Raw genomic sequence first — 21,191 nt, 5'->3', positions numbered from 1 at the left:
AGTCAATCCAAATATCTTTCTAGATTGTAGAGCTTTCGTTATATAGTTTAAAGTTACAATAAAAGTAGGCTAATTATACAGAATCTAACCTAAACCATATTTGGGTTAATTTGTCACGTGTAAAAAGTGTATAAATAAAAGAAAAAAGGATATGCAGTGAGGGAAGATATATTAAATGATAAAATACATAAAAGGGAGAGGGTATCCAAAATTGAATAGGTACCTAATAGTCGTTTCGTGGTGGCTGCTTTACCCGCTCGAGAAATGCACGCGCCGCTAGTCCCGACCGCCGCCCTTCCATTTCGCGACTTAAAAAAATATATTTGAAACATTCTGTATTGTGTTCATAATAAATTGAATCTCCGAAAATTTGAAACAAGTATCATACAGAATGTTTCTATCGCGTGCAATCGAAACATCCTGTACAATAACTTTTATACAGGCTAGTATTCAAAATAATAATTATGAAAACACCTCGAATAATAAGTACTTATACAGGTGTTGGTAAAAGTAATATAGGTATGTGAGTTTTATTAAAAATGCAATATAAAAAAATCTAAATAAAAACCTGTATAAAAGTATTATAGAAGTTGTTTACGATTTCAAACAGCCTGCATCAATACATATATACAGGCTGTTTCATTTGGCTAATCGTAGTGACGGCCATTGTTTTGTATCATTATGATTATTATAGTAACGAAACTGGAGTAAAGTTCGCTTATGTATTTCATTGCATAATCTATAGGTTGCTGGAATGAAAGATTGAAGTCGTCAGGATTTAAACCCCGGTTCACATTTTCATTAGTGATAAGTGCGAGCTTTAAGTACTACGAGTCCAAGTGTTTTTACTTAACACCTGCGTTTATTAGTTGTGCCTAGTAGTCTATGTACACTAATCAAAAATGCAAACAGAGCTTCAGTGACTTGTTTGAGTGTTTTTCGTTTCATTCTTTCCGTTTTGTTGTCAATACTCCTCTCACATCCCGGGAGACTGGTTGACGTAACAACTGCTTACCTAAACGTAGTTTCATCGTTGTGGCTGCTATACCCGCTGGAGGAGCGCACGTGTCTCTTGCCCAGGGCCCCGGCCTTGCCCTTCCGAGACGGGAACGCCTTTCGCACGACGCCGCCCACAGAGTTCTCCGATGAAGAAGATGATTCCTCACGCTCCACTGACGGGTCTGGTGAGTTTTAAATTTTTTATTAGATACTTAATCGAAATCGAAATTAAATGATGGAAATGCAGAGGAGGATTGAGAGAGTCGTGTATTCGCCACGAAGATCTAGTCTTGATATTAAAGATGTTATTTATTTTATGTGATTTACTGTATCTATCTTGTTCTAATGTACCTAATAAATATACACTTCTTGGTTGAGCAATTGCAAACGCTTATTTCCCGGATTGAGAAAGAAGAAAAATATTTCTTTATACCTTGAAAATTTGCTCTTTACAATCTGTCAAACTACTCGCTTCTCATTTACAAAATCCAGTATTACAGTTTTCCATAGTTTGTGGCATTTTCAACGTTGGCAGCTGTGTCGCCTTTACCTAGGCTGTTGAACGACTGTACGAATGACACAAGTGGCGTTACTAACACGTGGTGGGATGCGCGGGCCGCAGCCGCGCGGCGGGCTCGCTGTCGGAGTGCGGCGCGCTGCCGTCGTCGCTCGCATCATCCTCGTACTCTGTAATGGGCAGGTGCAGCGTTAGTATCTTCTTCACCTCCGAGTCCGTCGAGCCCAAGTTGTCCGACTCTGCAATGTAACAGCAACGTTAGTACACGAACGGGATGCCAATGCTGTGATGAAGCTGCAGATTTGCCATGGAAACAAGTTTATTGTTAGTAAAAGTTAGTAAAGTGGGTAGGTTCTTTGGTTGCCATTAACTAGGGTATACAAACAAGATATTTTTGATTTACATTTGATTCGCTAACGAAACAACATCTAGTACGTAAATTATATGTCAGGTAAAGTAGTGGCTCCTTTTTTGAAATGTATGTGAGTAAACTTAAATGCATATTTATCTTTTGTATTAATGTGCAAGTTTTGACTTTGATTAACTTTGATTTATATTTGTTTCCATTGCAAAATCTTCACAGCGAAAATCAAGTGATTGTGAATTTTCCATGGAGTGTTGCCACTAACAGTAATGAAACATCGACAAATACGGGGTCTGAAGCGATGGATCGAACAAGCTCTGAATGGTACGACAATGGAAAAGCGAAAACCAAAATGACATTCAGGCATGTGATAATAATAATACATACGGTGTGCATGCTTACCTTTACAAATTACATTTACGCTTCCATCAGGTTGCATAAAAGGCGATATATCGTCAAATTTGATCAATAATGGGATAAAAGTAAAGTCAGTACCATATAAAGTGCATACTACTAAAACAAAACTAACGTAACTAACTACTTCAAACAAGCACTGTTAGATATTACTTAAATTACAAGAGAAATAAATAACTTTACCTTGACTCTCCGAATGTGGGTCTCGAAGCCTATTTCCTTTTCTTCTAACCTTTGTATATTCCGGTTCTTTGCCCTGAAATAATAATTATGAAATAAAACATATATTTGTTATATGTTCCTGTTATCATGCTGGCTGTAGCTACTAGAAGTTTTTATGAAACAGCATATAAGTTAAAACTTACCTTATATTTATCATTTTGCTTTAGATCATGGTAAACGAAGGAACCGCGCACGGAATGGTACGGTCCACTGTATACGTTTCCGCTGTAGCTGCTCTCGCTGTACGCCGTGGGTTTTGTCAGTTGAAATGTTGCGTATGGACAAATGTCTTCGATGTATTCTGGTAGAAATATCGATTTGCAATTGATAAATTTATCTGAGGTTGGACTTCAGAATGTTCGACACAATGATGATGAATATAATTATTCCTTACATTCCGATATGACTATCAAAAATAATTACGTCGACGATCTTTTTTTTTAAGTAACGAACAGAACTTGTGAGATATATCTTATTGATTGAGTATAGCAAATGATATCTATGATATTTTCAATATAGTACAAGTAGGTAAGGTTAAATTACCATTTGATGCATGTTTGTAGTGATGTTGTGGTGCAGGATGCTGGGCTCTGGCGGCCAAATACTGTTGATCTCGATTCACTTTGTTCTGCAATTGTGCGACTGATGGCGATTCACCGACTCCACTCTCCGTAGCTACAGTCTCTGTTCCACCAGCTTCTAAAACAATTATGTGAACGTCAAAAAGGTCAATCAAATAAGGATAGAAACCTACTTGACAAGATAATTTATTGTAAAGATCACATCACAGCGAGACAATAAGTTAAATTGATTTTTACGCCGAAGTGAAGTGTGACTTACTATTTCTTCGTACTAGTAGCACGATCGCGATAAGGGCACCTAATACCAGCAAAGACAGTGCAGCTGGTAATATTACTCGAGCGCCACCCAAAGACCTGGAACCAGCAGCTGGAGCTGGTGGGGATAGCTCGCCATCCAACACTGAAAAACACATTTTGTTACATTTTGACCTTACATTTTAAATATATGTCTTCATGCTACGTAACGTGAAAAGCCAAGTATTTACTTCCAGATAAAGAATGTGTGGTGAAGTTGTACAAGGCGACGGCGTGTCCAGCATTGTTGTGCGCTGTGATCCGCAGCTGATACTGAGTAGCTGGCGTCAGTCCCGTCACGCTGAACACTCTTTCTGTGGCTTGCACACTATTTGAGACGAGGCGCCACTGAAAACAAAACAAGCACATGTCAAATAAATATCTATTAAACATAAAAATGAAGAACATCCAGGCTACAATAAGAGTTTGCTACATCTAACCTGTGATTGGCTGATCTCTCTGTACTCGATGACGAAGTAGAGAATGCCGCAGCCGCCATCTCCCCACGAGTCGAGCCATACTGTTACTGTCGTCGTGTTCAGAGTTATCATCTGCGAGTGCTTCGGCTTTACTGGCACTGAAACGAATAATGTTGTGCACATGTTATAACCATGAAAATAGTAGGTACTACGAATTACTTACTAAATTACAAGTGATAACTATTGTTAAAATAAAGAAGAAAAAAATGGAAAAGGAAAAATTGGAAAGAAAGTGATAAAGTAAATAAAGGTACCAAGAGAAAACGTAACATTTGTAAACACAAACTTACCAGTCCCTTTAGTGTAAGCATGAACGATGTCACACGGCAACCCCGTCCCGATGCGATTGAACGCGGTTATGTACAGCTGGTACCGAGTGCCGCACCATAGGTTTGGTAGCACGTGTTCTGATGTACCCAATTCCACCTGCAGCTCTTCCCAGTCGCCGTGCTCGCGTTTGTAGTTTATCACATAGCCTGAGAAGTAATACAAAAGAAGTAATCATTATTTATCATCGAAGAAGGACAAAACTTACAAGAATTTAGTATTACCTTTTTAGAGGTATATCCCTTTCGGGATAGACAGAAGACAGGAAAACTCGGAAGGTCAAGTTTAACTGTTGTTTGTGGGTTTATTGGTGAAATTGAGCTAATAAGAAGATTCTCCAATTTGTAGCCCTTTCTCTTATTACGTGCGCTTTTTAATCTGTGCTGTAGGTGGCACACCAATTTTACAATCTATGTTTTGATTTATAAAAAATGGTTACGTAAAACAAAATCTATGTACCTAGAATAGGGCTTCCTCCATCGCCCTGGTCGCTCCACTGTAGATGCAGGGAATCCGCGTAGGAATTCACGACGGCAAGCACTGGAGGCTGCGGCGGAACCTTCACTTCCACGCTGTAAGTCACTTCGTCGTGACCGTGCGCGTTCTCCACGAAGCATGTATAGTTACCGCTGTCTGCGTACTGGGTCATGCTGGGCAGTTTTTAAATTAAAACTCATTGCTTCAAGTACAATAAAACTGATAAACAACTAGAAGACTTACAGCATGCCTAACCTACTATCAGAAGATATTTCTGATGCAGTCAAATTACTTATTTTTTGTGAGATTGACTTCTTTCACCTATATTACGTACAAAGTTAGGTAAGCAAATAAATTAATATAAATAAAGAATTTTCTCAAATAAAAATAAATAACTATTAGATATCATTTGGGTATCGTTATTCGTTGGGCGTCTGTTTGATATTCATTATGGTTTCCTTACCTAATTATAAGTGTACCATCAGCAGTAACGTTCTTCCGTAATGTAGATTCCAGAGTAGCACCGTTCATGCTCCAGGTGGTAGTGGGCGACGGGAAGCCGACCTTGTTGCAGGACAGGGAGATGTTCTCCTTCCATGGCGTTACTATGCTTCGGCTGAATGACGTTATTCTTGCTGGCACTGTGATCAATAGAAAAAGTTTAACGGAATTATAAATTAAATCCTATCGATGATAAAAGGTTTATTTGTATTCTCTTTCGCAATGGATATTGGACCACATGTGGTATATGGGTGATAGATTTATATGCAAGGACGATTAAAATGAGTGTAATATTTTATAAGCTGTAGGCAAACATTGCAGTAATTTATAAAAGGTACGGCAAGGCTTGATCTTCCTTAGAATAACTGGCAAATGCACGTGAAAACTGATCGGACAAAAAAATAAAAAACAATACAGCATGAGTAATACATTCCTTTTCTTAAAAGTTGAACTTTTTGGGACTCTTTGGGAGGAAACTGGGAAAATACTGGGCGTAAACTCCTTATCTACCTGAGTCGGAAGGAAGCACGGTGACCACCCGAGTAGCCTCTCCTTCGCCAAGCCTGGTACTGGCAGAAACCCAGAACTGATGTGTGGCTCGCGGTGGAGACCGTGCTGTTTCGTGGGACAGGGTGCTCGGTGACAGCATTCGTTTGTGAGTTCCCTCCTGAAGATATAATGTAAAAATTTGGATTCTATAATTTGTAAAATATAAGTATATGGAATGAATAGCTGTATAGTCTAACTTTGTTACCTTTAATATGGGTGGAAAGAATAGCTAAATATTTTAAGTTTGTTACCTCTCGCCCATCTTCAATGACGCTCATGTATAGAGTGTACCCAACGAGAATCCCGTTTGGTGCCGTCGGGGGAAGCCATGACACGAGTATTTTATTTCGCGAAGACACTACCGCTTTTATATCAGCTGGAGCCGATGGAACTGAAACGTAGACAGTAGAAAGGTTTGATATTTTGTTAATATAGCTGATCACACCTTTGCCAGACAAGACAACCGACAATCGCTTACCAAATAATCGTATTTCATCACTCACCATCTTCTTCAGTATGACAGTAAACAGGAGCTGCCCTTACGCCATCTCCTGCCGAAGTGAAAGCGCAGACCGTCACCGAGTAGTTGGTATACCGTCGGAGTCCAGACAGGGTTGTGTGTAATCCTGATATTTGCTTTGTTACCGCCTCTTCGTTTCCTATGACAGGTGAGATTCATTTAAGAGGTCCTTCTATTGTTTGTTGCTTGAATATAAAATATTTAGTCAGAGTAAACTTAAGTCAGGAGAAAAAATAGAATTGCTTAGATTTTAACAGAATTAAATAAAAAATTAATACGTACCATACCAATCGGTGACGGGAGCATACGTGACCCTGTACCCCTGGACCACACCATTTCGGCCCCGCATGGGGGGTTGCTCCCATGAAACTCTGACTGATTGGGAGCTCAGCGCTGTACACTGAAGAGCTCCAGGTGGAAGGCTAGGAACTGCAATGCAATTATGCGTCTTTTGTAATGTTGACCCTCTATGTAAACAGTGAAACAAGTAATAAGTACGTATTTTTGAAATCCAACTACTAAACGCATAAATAATTAAACAAAATTTTAAAAAGATTGTTCGAATTTACTTTTATTATTTATTTTTTTGGATGCAATAAGTTAATTATTGACGTTACAAAACATAGAGAGCTCAGTATACTGCCCACTTCAGAAGTGCAGGTAGAGAATATGCTGCACTACGAACTTCTCCACAGTCTTCGAGCTAGGGTAACATACAAATGCTTACCATCTTCCATGGTAGTAGCTGTGGTAGGAGGAGACGCAGGTCCGGCTCCTCTGCTATTATACGCTTGGACGACTACAGCGTATGAAGCATGTTTTTGGAGCCCTGACAATGTAGTCCGAGCCCTGGCCGTACCGGCACCCTCAACTGTTCTGACTGTGTATGACGCGCCACCAGGACCGCTGGCGCTTAGAATTGTGCTGTTGCTATTTAGCTGAAAAGAGTTTAGTTTTATGTTTAAACATTATATTTTCAAGCAAAATTTTCATATGCTGTCCTATCCAAAGACATACCTCCTGAAAACCAACATAGTAGCCGAGAATATTTCCATTCCAAAGATCTCGCTGAGGGGGCTCCCAACTTACAATCAGTTCGGTTGAACTTTTTGCTTCCACTCTTACGTCTAGAGGTGGTCCACTGGGCACTAAGATCAACAAAACATAAAATCAAATCATGTACTCAGAACAAAATAATCAGAATACAATAGCTAATGAAAAAGTTGGCAGATATATAATTTTGACTAAATGAATTGAGTGTAGAAGTGTCTGTAATGCTTCTCGAAAATATTCAGGCGCTTTTGGTGCAGATATAAAAAACTGATGGCGTTTGTCTACCTTCTTCTGTAGTGGTAACCTGCACCAGCTGGCTGGGCTCGCTCTGGCCCAGTCTGTTCTCAGCAATGATCCGCAGGTGGTAGGACGTGGCCGGCTGCAGGTTCTGCACGCTGGCTGATGTCACGCTGCCAGGAACTATCACTTTCTGAGGGGTCGTCGGCCAAGGTTCTGATAGAAAAGGAAAAAGTGTAATGTATCGTACATCGTAGTAATCATACATTATAGATTAAATAATAGTTATTTGTTTATACCTGGAGCTTCTTTATATTGGACAATGTAGTTGATGATTGGACTGTTTCCAGCATATGGTTGAGTCCAAGATATTTGAATAGATCTTGATTGTTGATCTATTATTCTGATATTTTTCGGCATCTCTGGTACCTAGATGAGAATAAAATTATTGAGTTAACAAGCCATCAGATGTTACAGTGTATTTAAAAATAAGAAAATGTAGCACAAACCTCTTGAACAACCAAATGAATGAGCATCTCGTCTTGACCGTAAGCATTGGAAGCTCTACAAGTCAGAGCACCGGTGTCTTGTCGATACGTTTGTAATATACTCAGCTCAGAAACTAAACCGTCATCTAGGACTTGCTCTCGGATGGTATACCTGTAAATGAGAAATGAAAAATGTATTTAAAGAAGAAATTTTTGATGAAAGAGATTCTGTTCAACTTAAATTGGCATCAAGAAACAATCTAATGGTGGAATTTATTTAATATGCCAACAGTTATACCTCTGGTCTAGATGGTGGGCTATAGTGTGGTGGTGCGGACTCCTCCAGCTGACCTCCAGAGGAGCGTCTCCAGACGCAGCACATTGCAGGTGAGCAGCCTCCCCCGCCGTCACTTGCACCGTCTTGCTTTTCATTGGGAAACGAGCGGGCGCTGGAGGGAAACATTATATTAACTACATCTTCAGTCTCTCATTTGAGCGTATTACTGCGTTTCTTCGGATGTAGAGCGTCGGAGCCCAGGAACCGCTTTTTTACTTTTTCGTCTCCACTTTGCACGGCGGACAATAGGGTACTAAACGTACTAAAAATTGTGATAAGAAATTACCTAATATTCTCAAAATATTTTATTATTATTAAAACGAATTCTTGAATAAGGTTACCCATATTGTTTAGCGAAAATTGGGTGAGAGTCAGTGAAAGATTTACTTGGCCCGTTCACAAATTATGGAGAATATAGAAAAAAAAGATTTTCATTTTTATTCGACAAAAAATTTGGTTGAGATGGTTAACGTTCACTGGATCAAGAAATTGCCTGATTTTATTTATTTAATTAATAGCCATTATTCAATATACGATCAAATATTTTATTTATTAATCAAAAATTTTAGGTTTCATGATTCAATTGCAGGCCCTAAAACCTATGTTTGGCCAATTAATAATACCTCAAAAATTGGTAGATTGTTGCAGATGATGTTTAGCATTGCTTTTGCATTGTTCATGTAAATATACTTAAACAAATTACATATTGAAAGGTAAATATATAAAAATTCTTTCTGATCGTTCTTTATTTGTTACGTAAGAGAGCGGTCTCTGCACATTATTTATTGTCCCTGTTTACGATACCCGCCATCTTTTTTATGATTTACTGCCTAAGATAAAGTTGAACGTTAAAGTTTTCTACCACCGATCGCCTTTGACTTTCTCTTTTTGAATAGGTATATGAAAAAAGTTTTAGAAAAATATGTAGCAAATACGATAGATTCATCACTCTTTTTTTATTCAGTAGTAAGAAATCAATCAATGATAAATCATACAGATTATGCTGAGAAATATACCTAAGTTCGTCTTATTGGTAATGAATACTACAAATCATGCAAGGACATCAAATTTTAGGCTGTGAATAATTATTTTGTAATGCAGACAGCAAAGATCTATAGATTCATTCTAATGTCCCAAGCCTAAACATTCTAAGTAATAGATTTAGAAAAAAATAAAAAAGGACGACTATACAGCCCACACTAAGCTTGTACCGCGGGTCAGATGGTCACAATACAAAAACGGGCATAGCATAACACACACAGAACCTCAAAGTACAAATGTTGTCTGCGCTGGGAATCGAACGTAGGACGTGGTAACAACGGAACGTAGGTAGTCAGAGAACCGCGTAACCAAAATAAATAACCTGGATATAGGATTAAGGCAACGGCACTGTTTACAAAGTGCACGGAGCGAAGGTTTCTGTTTCCCACTATTTATCCTCGTTTGTCCATTTTATCTCCAAAATGGAGCGGCTATAAATCTTTCTTAAAAAGACACTGATAGTTTACTTGCTGTATGAAAATAGAAAGTATCGCACATTACTTTTATATGAACATAAAATTTTATTTTATTTTTTTATTTATTTATTATCCAATATTGCAACTATTTCATAGTAAATTGCATAATAAATCTGGCCAATTAAAGTGTAATTTAATTATAATGTTTGGTGATTTAAATATATTTATGCATTTTATTTTAGTACCCAGTAAAATTTGTTAAATTTAACATAACACGTTGGTTTTTGCTGTTCTGTGGTTATATCATAGTCTGTATAAAATTTAAGTCAATAGTGAATTATTTACTATAAATATCGTGAAGAGCTATGGGCCATGATCTCCAATATTATGCAAATGTCATGCAACAATATCACTAATGACACAAATTTACCACTCGGCCCAAGTTGAAGGAAGTACGGTACCCTAAAGTCTAAAGAAATAATTTCGAGTATTCCAAAATATTAGCCTTAATATTATTAAGCCTTAGTAAACTCGGAGAAATAGTTGAGTTAAACCGAAATAAACAACCGGAAAATACGATTACGGTGCCGGAACTGTTTGCAAACCGTGCACTGCACGGGAAGTGCCCTCGTATTGGACTAGTCTTCTTCTTACTACTATTTCGATTCAACTATGTCCAAGTGTTTTTATATTAGTTATCGAAAAAATAAGTTTTAACAATTTTTAAATTAAACAAGCTTCAAATATGTTCGTATAAATTAGTATTCTCTGTAAATTTATTTTACATTACACCCAAAAACAACAAATTTGAATAGCATCATTTTCTGTACCTAATAAAATACCGAGTAAAATTTAATTAAGATTTTATTTTATACGTTAATTAAAAGGTTTGGTGGAACGGCCCTTTCATTTCTGTCGCATCAGAACATGAAACCAAAAACTGTGTAAAGAATTTTAATCACTCTGTTTTTGTGTTTGTAACCACATTACGACCAAAAATGTTTCACGTTATTTGCTCCCTAACAAAAACCAATATCGGGAACACAAACACGTACACAGGAACTTATTCCGATGGAAGAGAACTGAAGCCAACTGTCTCGTTTTCCAATAAAAGAGACGTATTGCGACGTACGACCGACGGTCAAAAATAATCATGGTGCGGAAACGAAACTACTATTGTTATATTTTTAATATGAGTAAAAAAGTAAAGGAGAAACCGAATAAAAATATTGAAGGTGAAGTAAAAATAAAATAATTAGAGTTAAAATTTTATGACGCCTACTATTATAATAGAGAAAACTTAAAATACGACGAAACGTTTCGAGAAAAGGTAGGTAATGCCCTTGCGCTTCGCTTGGCTCGTTTTGGCGGGGACACTCCCGTGTCCCCAGATTTAAGTATGTCCATATTCCACATACCCATAATACCTACTTGGTATAATTTATGGACTAAAAGTAGTAAATATTAGCTAGTTTCCTATATTTATTTTTAACTTATCTATCCATCTCTTTCGTCATTATTTTGAACGTACGGTCATTGAGTTTTCTGCTTAGACGCGCGCCACATCGACAATGGAATGAGTCGCAAAGATATTGTTGATATTCCCATGACAAGTTAGCAGTTGGTAGCAAAAAATTAATAAAAATGACAAATTGAAAAATGGCTTGATTTATTACCTAATAAATCAAGCCATTTTACGATTTCTCAAAAAAACTTTATGAAGCCCAAATTCGAATCTCAGTAAAGAATGATGGCAAGTGAACTTTTCTACATAAGTCAAGTTCCGTATAATTCAAATAGTAGAACTTGAACGCATATATGATTACAACATAAGTGCATGAGTATACTTGTTGAGCAAGTTAAAATCCGATGTGGATTTATAAAACTAAATGTTTGCTTTAAAAAAATAAGAATCTTTTAAAGTTATAACATAAAAGGATTTTAACAGTTTTCGTTGAGATAGAAGCCATCAGGGAGAAAATGGACTTCCTTTAAAATAATAGCCATTATAATAGCACAATGGAAGTCAGTTGAGCGATTTCAGTGATAGTATACCAAATTTATTTACAATTAAATATACAGTGTTTCGATCCAAATATCAACGCAGTATTCTTCTATACGTTACGATGTACGCAAATCAATGATTTATTTACATTTTACTATAATATCCATTAATTTAAAGTGATAAATACCCTAGCTCCTGATAATAATTTCTCGCTCTTATTAGCTACCGTAGGAACTATATTTTTCTGCCATCGAAGACTTAGTTTCAAAGTTACAAGTTCCGACATTCGTGACTAGAAATATAATGGTTGGTAGTATCAACAGGATATCAAGTTAAATTCCTAAGATGTACATCGCGGTAATAGATGCTATTTTTCATGGATTGGTGATGCAAAGTCGAAACCATGCTATATATATGATCCTTATATATATTTTATAAAGAAAACTATATTTATTTTTTAATGGATGTTTGAAGCGAATAGGTTTAGAAAATATATTTTTTTATTTTCACTAAGACAAGAATTTTGGCATCTAACTACTATGTGAATAGACAAAAATAATTAGTAAAAGTATGACAATTTGATGGCAACTATATCCTATTGTTTTAATGTATTTCTTAGATAGGATCAAAACAGTTGGTTTTAAGCTGTAATTCCGAATACATGTGTATGTTCTTGGAATGAAGTTGTCCGCAAGTTCGTGATGATAAAGTTAGATTCCAGCCGGGCGGCGGCGAGTGAGGGCCCTAGGGACATTCTTGTGGTAATCTGGGCTTGTGTTACGAACTGGGAGAACATTCTTGAATAAGTAAATGTGTGGAAGGTTGATAATAGTTCTTTCCCGTATTTTGATCTGTTTTGATATATTACGTACGTACAAGTATTAATGTGAAATGTTTATGTACGTGTATAGTATATCTTTCCAACCGTACGAGTATTTCTTTCTTTTTGAAGCGGTGGTGGTGCAATAGTTAAGACGTCCGCCTGTAAATCGAAAGGTCTCATCGAATCTACTAGTGCAACATGCGTTTGTATTCGAATTTGACTCATGTATAGGTAGGTTTCATCGACCACCACTTGCTTTCAGTGAAGGGAGGGATGAAACCTGCACTCTTGTTGATTATCTAGAGAATCAGGTAAAAGTAATTTTGAAGAAGACAACTAAAATAAAAAAAATAACCTTGCAAAATAGCAAAACAAATTAAAAGATCCTCTATTTCATTTATGTAATAAATAGTCTTATTAGAAGAAGTAGTCAATTGAAGACACATGGCACTATATTGCCTAATATCCTTGGAACTGGTCCAATCTAATAAAAATACGCCATGATGGCAGAATCAACACACGATAAGGGAGAGCTAACAGAGTTTCGCAGGCCGTATTCAGAATTTATAGATACGTTTGTTGTTGCCATTTTACTTGGAATTCTCTACGATTAAAGTTCTTAGGATCATACCCATTTCTGAAATAAGTATTAGTTAAATATATAAATGATTTATCAGATAGGAATTACAATTTAATTGAAATTTAGTTTTATAATAGCTGATCTGTTATTTTTAGAAAAGCACGTATCTTTTGTAGCATTTTTACGAAACCATGTTTGTAAAATTCATTGCAGAGTTCAAAGAAGCCAGACACCGTGAAGCCAGCGTATGGAATTTTAAATACAAAGCGATGACGAAAAAGAATTTTCATTTGGCCAAATAACTCGCCAAGACATTCCACTACTTGGGCTCATAAAAAGGCCAACAGTCTGAAACGTACGAGTATAGAATTTGGGCGGCTTTATAGGGCCTACTGTTTGTTTCTAAGAGGTCATCGGTTTATGTGCTCTATCCTTTTGGCCCCAATTTTATCTTTATTTAAGTAATGTAAATAATAGACTACTTAGGCAGTTGTACAAGGTGACTTTTTAAACACCAGCCAAATTTACACAATATGCTTAGTGTATATATAGAATACATTAAGTTACATAAAAAATATAAGTAGTAAAAATGTTTGGAGTTCTGAAGCAAAAATATGGCTAAAATAAATTTGTTTAAGGTTAAAGCTACGACCTGTGCTACGACTCGTAGACCGATATTACGCAACTCAAGACTTGCCAACAAGTGCTACGATATTGCTATGAAGACGTGTAGAGCGTCGTAGCAGATTGGCAACGACCAACGATGCAAATGTTTTGATTTATTAAATGTAAGGTGACTTTGCACCTGTCAAGTTTAACGTTGACTCAAGGATTTAGTAAGTATTAATTCCACGCGTTGACTTTGACCTGTGCGCCGCTGACGTTTAGACAAAATTGCTTACTTTGCGTTTTTCTACGCAGTGCAGGTTACAGTTAACGTCAAAATAGGCGGTCCAACTATGGAGTTTGTAGGTACTCCTGTACGAAGTATTTACTAAATCCACGGGTACAACCCACTATTTCTTTGACGCAATGTAAGTACAATATAGGAGAGTTGAGATTCTTAGTAGCGAGTTTAATTAAAACTAAAAAGAAGTAGTACATTCTTACCATTTACTTTTAAAAATATCAGCTTGCTTAGCCCAGCGCCTATATCATTTCTTGCTTCGCAAAGGTAATGTCCTTCACTGTCTTTGGCTACTCTTTCGAAGACCAGGGATCCATTATCCAAAACCCTGGAGCTGCCTTCGAACATGAAGTCCTTGTACTCTCCCGGTGTGTTACCTGGGCAAAGAGACGGTATTTTAATATTCGAAATTTTCTACGCTGCTTCAAGGTTCGATAGCAGATAATGATCACATGAGGATTAAATCGATCCTTTATAATAGTTAGAATGCGACATTACATGTGAAAAATGAAAATGATTTTCAATAGTAAATGTTATTGCTCGAGGAAATCCATAAGTCCTTTTTAGGATTTAGCATGCGACAACATATATGGATGAAATATTTGTTGTCGCATGCTGTTCATGCAAAATATACATAAAAAACCATTTAATGAAAATGATAATAATACATTTCCTATTATCCTAGAAAAATTAAACCTTAACTCATCTGCGCTTTGGCATAAATTGAAGTCAATAAGTGATTTATATCACCGAGTGGTCTGTGATATCATCCAAGACGGATAAAGAATTTCGAATTTGACATACCGACTGCTTTTTTCCAGGTGATAGTAGGTTTGGGGTACCCTTCCGCTTGGCACTGCAAGGTGACGTCCTGGCCGGCCGCCACGGCCACGTCAATCGGCTCCAGTCGCCATCGGGGTGGAACTAAATGATGACAAAGAGAATAATATATACAGATGGTCTACTAGTCTAACAGACAAAGTTCTTATGATGGAGAATGTAATGAACGAATTCAGAATAAGCAATCGCAGAAATTTAAGCAATCGCAATGTTGATGTATGTTTAATATGCTATTTTCAAATGATTTATCTTTTGCCACGAAGAAAAATAATTTAAATCTTAAGTATTGTGTCCTGGGGCTACAAAAGGATGGGGGAACAACTGGCGAGGGATAGAAGTGGTTGGAAACAGAAAGGGGAGGCTTTGGAATAGCAGTGGGACCTACCTTAGCTATATAAAAAAGTGAAAAAATAGGTAAATATATATTGAAACTTACCATTTACAGTGAGAGGTACTGTGAACCTTTCGGAACCAGCCACATTGGACGCTATGCATGTGTAGTTTCCACTATGCAGCGAAGTTATGTGTTCTATAACCAGCGAAGCACTATACTCATCCATTCTTCTAGTGATAATCCCGCTCGGCGCATATGGAGATGATGTCACGGGCTGTCCATTCTTCTCCCATCGAAACGCTATGGGTAAGTCTCCCTCTAGAATCTGACAGGATATAGCTGCTCTCATTCCTTCTCGCAGCAGGTTCGTTAACGGCTGGATTGGCAAGATTTTTGGTTGGACTGAAAACAAAAATATTTATTAATATTGGAATAAATCCCAAATACAAATAAAAGTCACATAAATATTAATAGGTGAGAATATTTTTTAAAAATGTGGTCACAAGTTAATTTAAATTCTTCTTAAAGCCTAAGTTAATTTAAAACCGTTCTATTCGAGACTTGTGATATACTTTATCAAAATTTTACTAACCAGTTAATCATAAAAAACAGTCCATTTCAAGATTAAGAAGTCACGTAACAGGCATTCTCAAACTTTGCTCTTAATTAATGTGAAATCTTTAAACTCCGTTTACAGCTAGCTTTAGAGTACCTTTCGCTGTTTTCTTTTGCAGTTTTGTTTTTTTAATGTGTATTTTTCTTTTATTAGGCAATTAACTGTGAAAAGCTAGAATTTTAACGCTCGGGAGAGGCCGCGGGAACAAAACGCGCTAACTTAATGAATTACGGATGAGTGAGTCAGCCCCTCCTGAATTCGTGATTTTATAGCGCTTTAAATCTTACTACACCAAATGAGAAAGTTTATAACCAAATCCTCTTTGTGATCAAGTGGATATATGCTGGATCGCTAGTTAGGTTTTACGAATGTGTCTTCTTGCTAGTTATTATGTGATTTACTTAGATAAATTCAATCTTTATTCGATAAATTTATGTAATGCGGAATATATACGGAAGAACATAAATCTTGTTTGGCACAGAAACTGTTGATTGGATAATAATTAGAGTTTTCAGTCAGAAATTAAACAAATATTGTATAACTTTTTAATGTGCGTACAGTTAAAATGTAATCCTGGAACAATACCACGAAATGTGCATACAGCCGTGTTTCAAAGGTCGGGAATATCAGTAACAGATAAATGGGCACAGCTGGAATTGGCAATCAAACGGCAGATAAAAGTGGCATTAACATTTGCCTCGTTAAATGAAAACGTTAGGACGTTTAAGGATTTACGCTGAGTTTTAATTCTCTTTAATAGCTCAAACGGTTTCCCGAACATTCTATGAATACATTTATTTACTTTTATTTTTAAATTAGATATTAAATACTCTGGGTTTCAGATCCTACCTTTTTTCTCAGTTTATTTTAGTGTGGATGCAAATTGCATCGGGGCTTTGAACAATCTCAAGTGCACGAATAGAATTTGAAAATAATACGAACACACAGCAGATTTTCTTTCAGCATAATACATTGCTACTATCCATATACCAAATGCAATTTTATAGTAATGACCATTGACTTATTCCATTATTTATTCAAGATTCGAAGTAGATTTTTTCCCTATTTAAATACAATATCAGTTCATGGACCAAAAACTTTTCTTTTAAGATTTTTTTCCATGAATTGAACTTGCCAAGATTCATTTATTATTCGTCGTTATACTGAAAACTCTAATTATCCTATAGAGGTAAAAAAGGAAATGAAACGTTTATTCTAAACAATTATAATAAGTAGTACCTACACAATATTTTATATTATTCACTTCGACGTCCCTGCGTGCGGCGTCGCTGTCAGGTGGCTGCCTGATACGTACGAGTATATGCCCGCTGCTTCTGGCCCATTATCGCAGACTGAACTATTATGCTAAGTATTGTGTTAACTATTCAATATTGGTTTTGTACTGACCTAATATTTGCACCTCGACGTCCCTGCGGGCGGCGTGTCGCTGTCGGTTGGCCGCCTGGCACGTGTACGTGCCCGCGTCCTCGGCTCGCTGCGTCTGCTCCACGATGAGACTCCCGTTGGGAAATACCCTCTGCCGCCGGTTCAGAGGCAGCGTCTGTCCGTCTGTCGAATTCAATTATTATTATATTTCATTGTTTAGTAGTATAAATATTTTCTCTTATGAGATAGATAATAATATAGATGTACCTACTCTTTGGTGCACAACTAACAGAACCACTTCTGTAAGTTGTACATTATAACGGTATTTAAACATAATTGAGCGCAAAATCTGACGTCACCACAATCATATTTTTTCCTCTCGATAGTTCCATTCAATTTAGGACTGCAGTTTTGGAATTACTGCACGAGATTATTGAGATTTTTTTTATCAAAAGAAAATTCTGTCTGAATTTGCTAATAATACTATGTGACCCGAAAGTCAAAAGAAAGTCAACTTTGCAGTAATTTATTTTAAATTTCGATCTTGGAATTGATGGATAAATCGAGCCATATAAAGAAATTAATATTATGATAGTTAACTGGCCTTAAAGAAAACTTAAACAATAATGAATTAATCTGAAAGGGGAAGACTCCTTTAGTATTCCTAAATAATATGTATCAATGACCTCATTTAAAAAATTAAAGAATGACATCAGAAATTGTTTCACGAACTTGTTTTAGTTCAGCATTAGCCATATAAATTACGCCACGAATTTCATTGCCATACAACCAGTAAAAGGTATAAATCAAAATAAATCGACAACTTTAACGAGAGCAGAAATTGCTCCATACGCTCTTGAAAACTTGAAGCTTCAAAACCAAACAAAATAATTTCTAATTTGAAATTGTTCGTGCCAGTACAGACGCCCCAGTTTGGCGGCGCAAAATAAAATTGCGCCAACCACCGACTAACTTCAGCCGAAATGTGCCGCGCCTTTCAAACACCCAATTTTAAAATTAAATATGGAGTATATTAAATTGGGTCAGCGGGTTGAGGCTTCGACAGGGCTCTATTGAGCTAAGTATCAAGTATGCTCGTTGAATAAAAGCCTAAATTATGGTACTTAGTAGTGACATCAAAATAGAATCGAAATTTAAAAATTTTACGTGAAAACTTCAAGTTTGTAAGTAACAGTGCATGCATCATGGAATAAGCGTAAGGTACTCACGAAGTACTTACTAAATCCATGGCATGCATTGATTATAATCAACAATTATTCACGACGAAATTTGACAGTTACCTAGGTAAAATTTATGACCGTACATTCATAATACAAATAAGGCTGTATAAGTGCTTTAGGTGTTGAGAAAACTTTACATTAAAGTTGTATTTAAGATATTACCAGAGTTAACTATTGAAATTTTATAAAATGAATAAAACATGGAAATGTTGGATTTATTTTATAAACAGAATGACGTATTCTTTAATATAGGTCAAGCCGGTATTTATAACGACATGACTATTTGTCATTTAAAATTTAATCAAGTGACCGTTTAAACATAGTCTTTTCAATATTAAATGTCAATAAATGAATCAGTATAATAATCAGTAAACTCATGAATTTAAAGTTGAAAGAGACAGTGTATAACATTATTATAATGATGATTATATAATTTTGACAACAAATGAACACAGTTTAGAAACCATAACATAGTAGCTGAACGCTTGGAACGCACTTGAATTTACTTTGGGATTTGTAAGGCCGACCTTTTTATCAATGCAGGTATCAGAATGGTGAGGTCAGCTTAATGAGAGTGCTGTGAAAAAGATAAAGTCCGCTGTTGACAAGGGTCCCTCATGAAGAAAATTGCGAAGGAGTGGACCTCTTTAATTTGATCTCACCCAGATCTTACGCTTACACAGTTTAACATCAGAGCCAACTTTCAAAAGGTTCATTAGATATTTAGTTTACACAAATTTGTTATGTAATGTTCAGCGAGTTATCTGTTTAAAAAATAATTAAATTTAACAGTGAGAACTGATCTGTCATGTAATGACATACGAGGCACATAATTAAACTAATTTGTAAGGATGTAAGGTTATGGATAATATAATATGTAAGGCTTTTAAAAACACAAAAAGGTCTAACCTTCTAGGAATAAAAATTTTTATGAAAATAAAATTATTTCATCTGGTGTCATTGAATTTGATTTAATTTGTTTAAAAAAAAAACTTATCTTATCTAAGATTTTACATGACACTACATGCAACATGTAGTGTAAACATTTATTTTTTTCAGTAAGCGGTTAGGTATATTTTTCACCACTGTGTAGTCCATTCGGAAATTAATACGCCTGGCCGGCGCTTAATCCTTTGCTATTATCAAAATCATATTCCATATGACCGGATTGCATTATATTGATTGGATTTGTTTGCACAATAACTGATCGGACATATACGTATATATATATATTAGCGTAATTTGTATTGTAAAAATAAATGAAATTTAGTTTAATTGGCTCAATATTTTGGATCGGATAGGTATATAAAAACAATTACTTGTATATACTTAGGTATATATAAATAATATATGTTTATTATGATAGATAATATGATCCTATGCAAGCTTGTAAGATAAGTAAAATTTATGCAAATATAACTTATATTTTATCCCAGAGTTTCAACTAGAATTTATAAAATCCGCGACAATGAAATTTGTAATATGAAATGAAATTCACAAGGGAAAGCTACGGATAATAGAGATTTAATAAAAAGTACAGACACTTATTTTGTGACTGAACTCGCGAAGGATGAACGTCGACTGAAATTACGAAGGTAAAATTAATCTTCGCGATTTCATATTATTATTTCATATATTACCTACATGAAATGAAATTCAAATGAAATATTCCTAAGTCATATTTATTAATGCGTTTATTTTATAATTTCTCTTTCATTCTGGAAAGGTACAGGCGGAGTCGCGGGCAAAAGCTACGTTAAACAATATTGTATGTTCACTGCGATAAAAACAACTTCGTAAATACTGGTAAATACCTTGGTTCCCGGATAGCCTTATAGCTTAGTGTGTCCTATTCAATTTGCCTCGGCTTTTGTTTTACTACTTTGTTTGCGGGATTCTTGGCCGCAGAATAAGTTAGAACGTCCTAATTGGATCGCAGGAAGATGTCTGGTTAATTTCGAATGGACGCGGACGCAATCGCAATTTTGTGTGAAAATAGAAATGTCTACTTCGAAAAAGGTCGGTGTAATTTAATTGTATTTTGAGTTTGGTAAAAACGGTGACACTGGCAATAATACTTAGGTATCTACGTGAGAAAGTAAGTAGTAAAATCTAAAAAGTAACCTGCCAGGCAACTTTCAATAAAAAATATTTGAATTTAACGTGGTTTAAAAGAAGTATCTATGTATACTTACTCATGTGACAGAGCCTGATCCAGCGTTCTAGCTGCTCTGCGGAATACTGCACGATAGGAGTGTATGAAAGACTAGATGGGAATTTTGAGATAAAATATAACCTATAGCAATCTTGGATACCTTTGTAATGGCGAAAGAATTTTTGAAAATATACAAACTCACAAACACTTATATAAATATTGTAATAATAGTATAGATTATAGCGACAATATATACATAACCAAACAAGTTCCCACCATACATTTGGTCGCGTTACACAGCGTCTTGCAACTTTGTCGCAGTTGTTGGTCAGATAGGACGTCGTATGATTCTATTGCGAGAAGCCGCAATATTTCCTTTGTGTCACACTTATCCTATCCTTGCTCTAGGAAATGTTTTAACGGCGCCAAAAGGCCTTTTATCCTCTGTCCGAGATAATTGCAGGGGTGCAATCAAAAAGTTATTTCAA

The 21,191-nt window shown here is 36.1% G+C and overlaps 1 protein-coding gene across 6 annotated transcripts in view; it reads right to left on the bottom strand.

Moving 5' to 3' along the window:
* Dscam4 (Down syndrome cell adhesion molecule 4) overlaps positions 1–21,191 on the bottom strand; it is a 149,656-nt gene that overhangs the window by 3,624 nt on the left and 124,841 nt on the right. For 3 of the 6 annotated variants that reach the window (XM_053758909.1, XM_053758908.1, XM_053758911.1), the window contains exons 13-37: positions 17,329–17,490; positions 15,408–15,707; positions 14,936–15,055; positions 14,335–14,508; positions 8,321–8,471; positions 8,044–8,194; positions 7,834–7,963; positions 7,583–7,750; positions 7,262–7,392; positions 6,972–7,182; positions 6,527–6,673; positions 6,228–6,383; positions 5,976–6,115; positions 5,686–5,842; positions 5,138–5,315; positions 4,657–4,847; positions 4,161–4,346; positions 3,832–3,968; positions 3,583–3,739; positions 3,357–3,497; positions 3,060–3,215; positions 2,660–2,817; positions 2,478–2,550; positions 1,597–1,755; positions 1,016–1,181 (exon numbers count right to left, since the gene is read on the bottom strand). In XM_053758909.1, the coding sequence (XP_053614884.1) occupies positions 1,016–1,181; positions 1,597–1,755; positions 2,478–2,550; positions 2,660–2,817; positions 3,060–3,215; positions 3,357–3,497; positions 3,583–3,739; positions 3,832–3,968; positions 4,161–4,346; positions 4,657–4,847; positions 5,138–5,315; positions 5,686–5,842; positions 5,976–6,115; positions 6,228–6,383; positions 6,527–6,673; positions 6,972–7,182; positions 7,262–7,392; positions 7,583–7,750; positions 7,834–7,963; positions 8,044–8,194; positions 8,321–8,471; positions 14,335–14,508; positions 14,936–15,055; positions 15,408–15,707; positions 17,329–17,490 (4,000 nt within the window). Of the gene's footprint in view, positions 1–223; positions 309–1,015; positions 1,182–1,596; positions 1,756–2,477; positions 2,551–2,659; positions 2,818–3,059; positions 3,216–3,356; positions 3,498–3,582; positions 3,740–3,831; positions 3,969–4,160; positions 4,347–4,656; positions 4,848–5,137; positions 5,316–5,685; positions 5,843–5,975; positions 6,116–6,227; positions 6,384–6,526; positions 6,674–6,971; positions 7,183–7,261; positions 7,393–7,582; positions 7,751–7,833; positions 7,964–8,043; positions 8,195–8,320; positions 8,472–14,334; positions 14,509–14,935; positions 15,056–15,407; positions 15,708–17,328; positions 17,491–21,191 lie in introns of all 6 variants that reach the window. The other 3 variants (XM_064436529.1, XM_064436528.1, XM_064436527.1) reach the window with 3 other exon arrangements.

The sequence above is a fragment of the Plodia interpunctella genome, chromosome 18 (assembly GCF_027563975.2).
Source record: "Plodia interpunctella isolate USDA-ARS_2022_Savannah chromosome 18, ilPloInte3.2, whole genome shotgun sequence".
Lineage (NCBI taxonomy): Eukaryota > Metazoa > Arthropoda > Insecta > Lepidoptera > Pyralidae > Plodia > Plodia interpunctella.
This window is presented reverse-complemented; position numbering and strand designations above follow the sequence as displayed.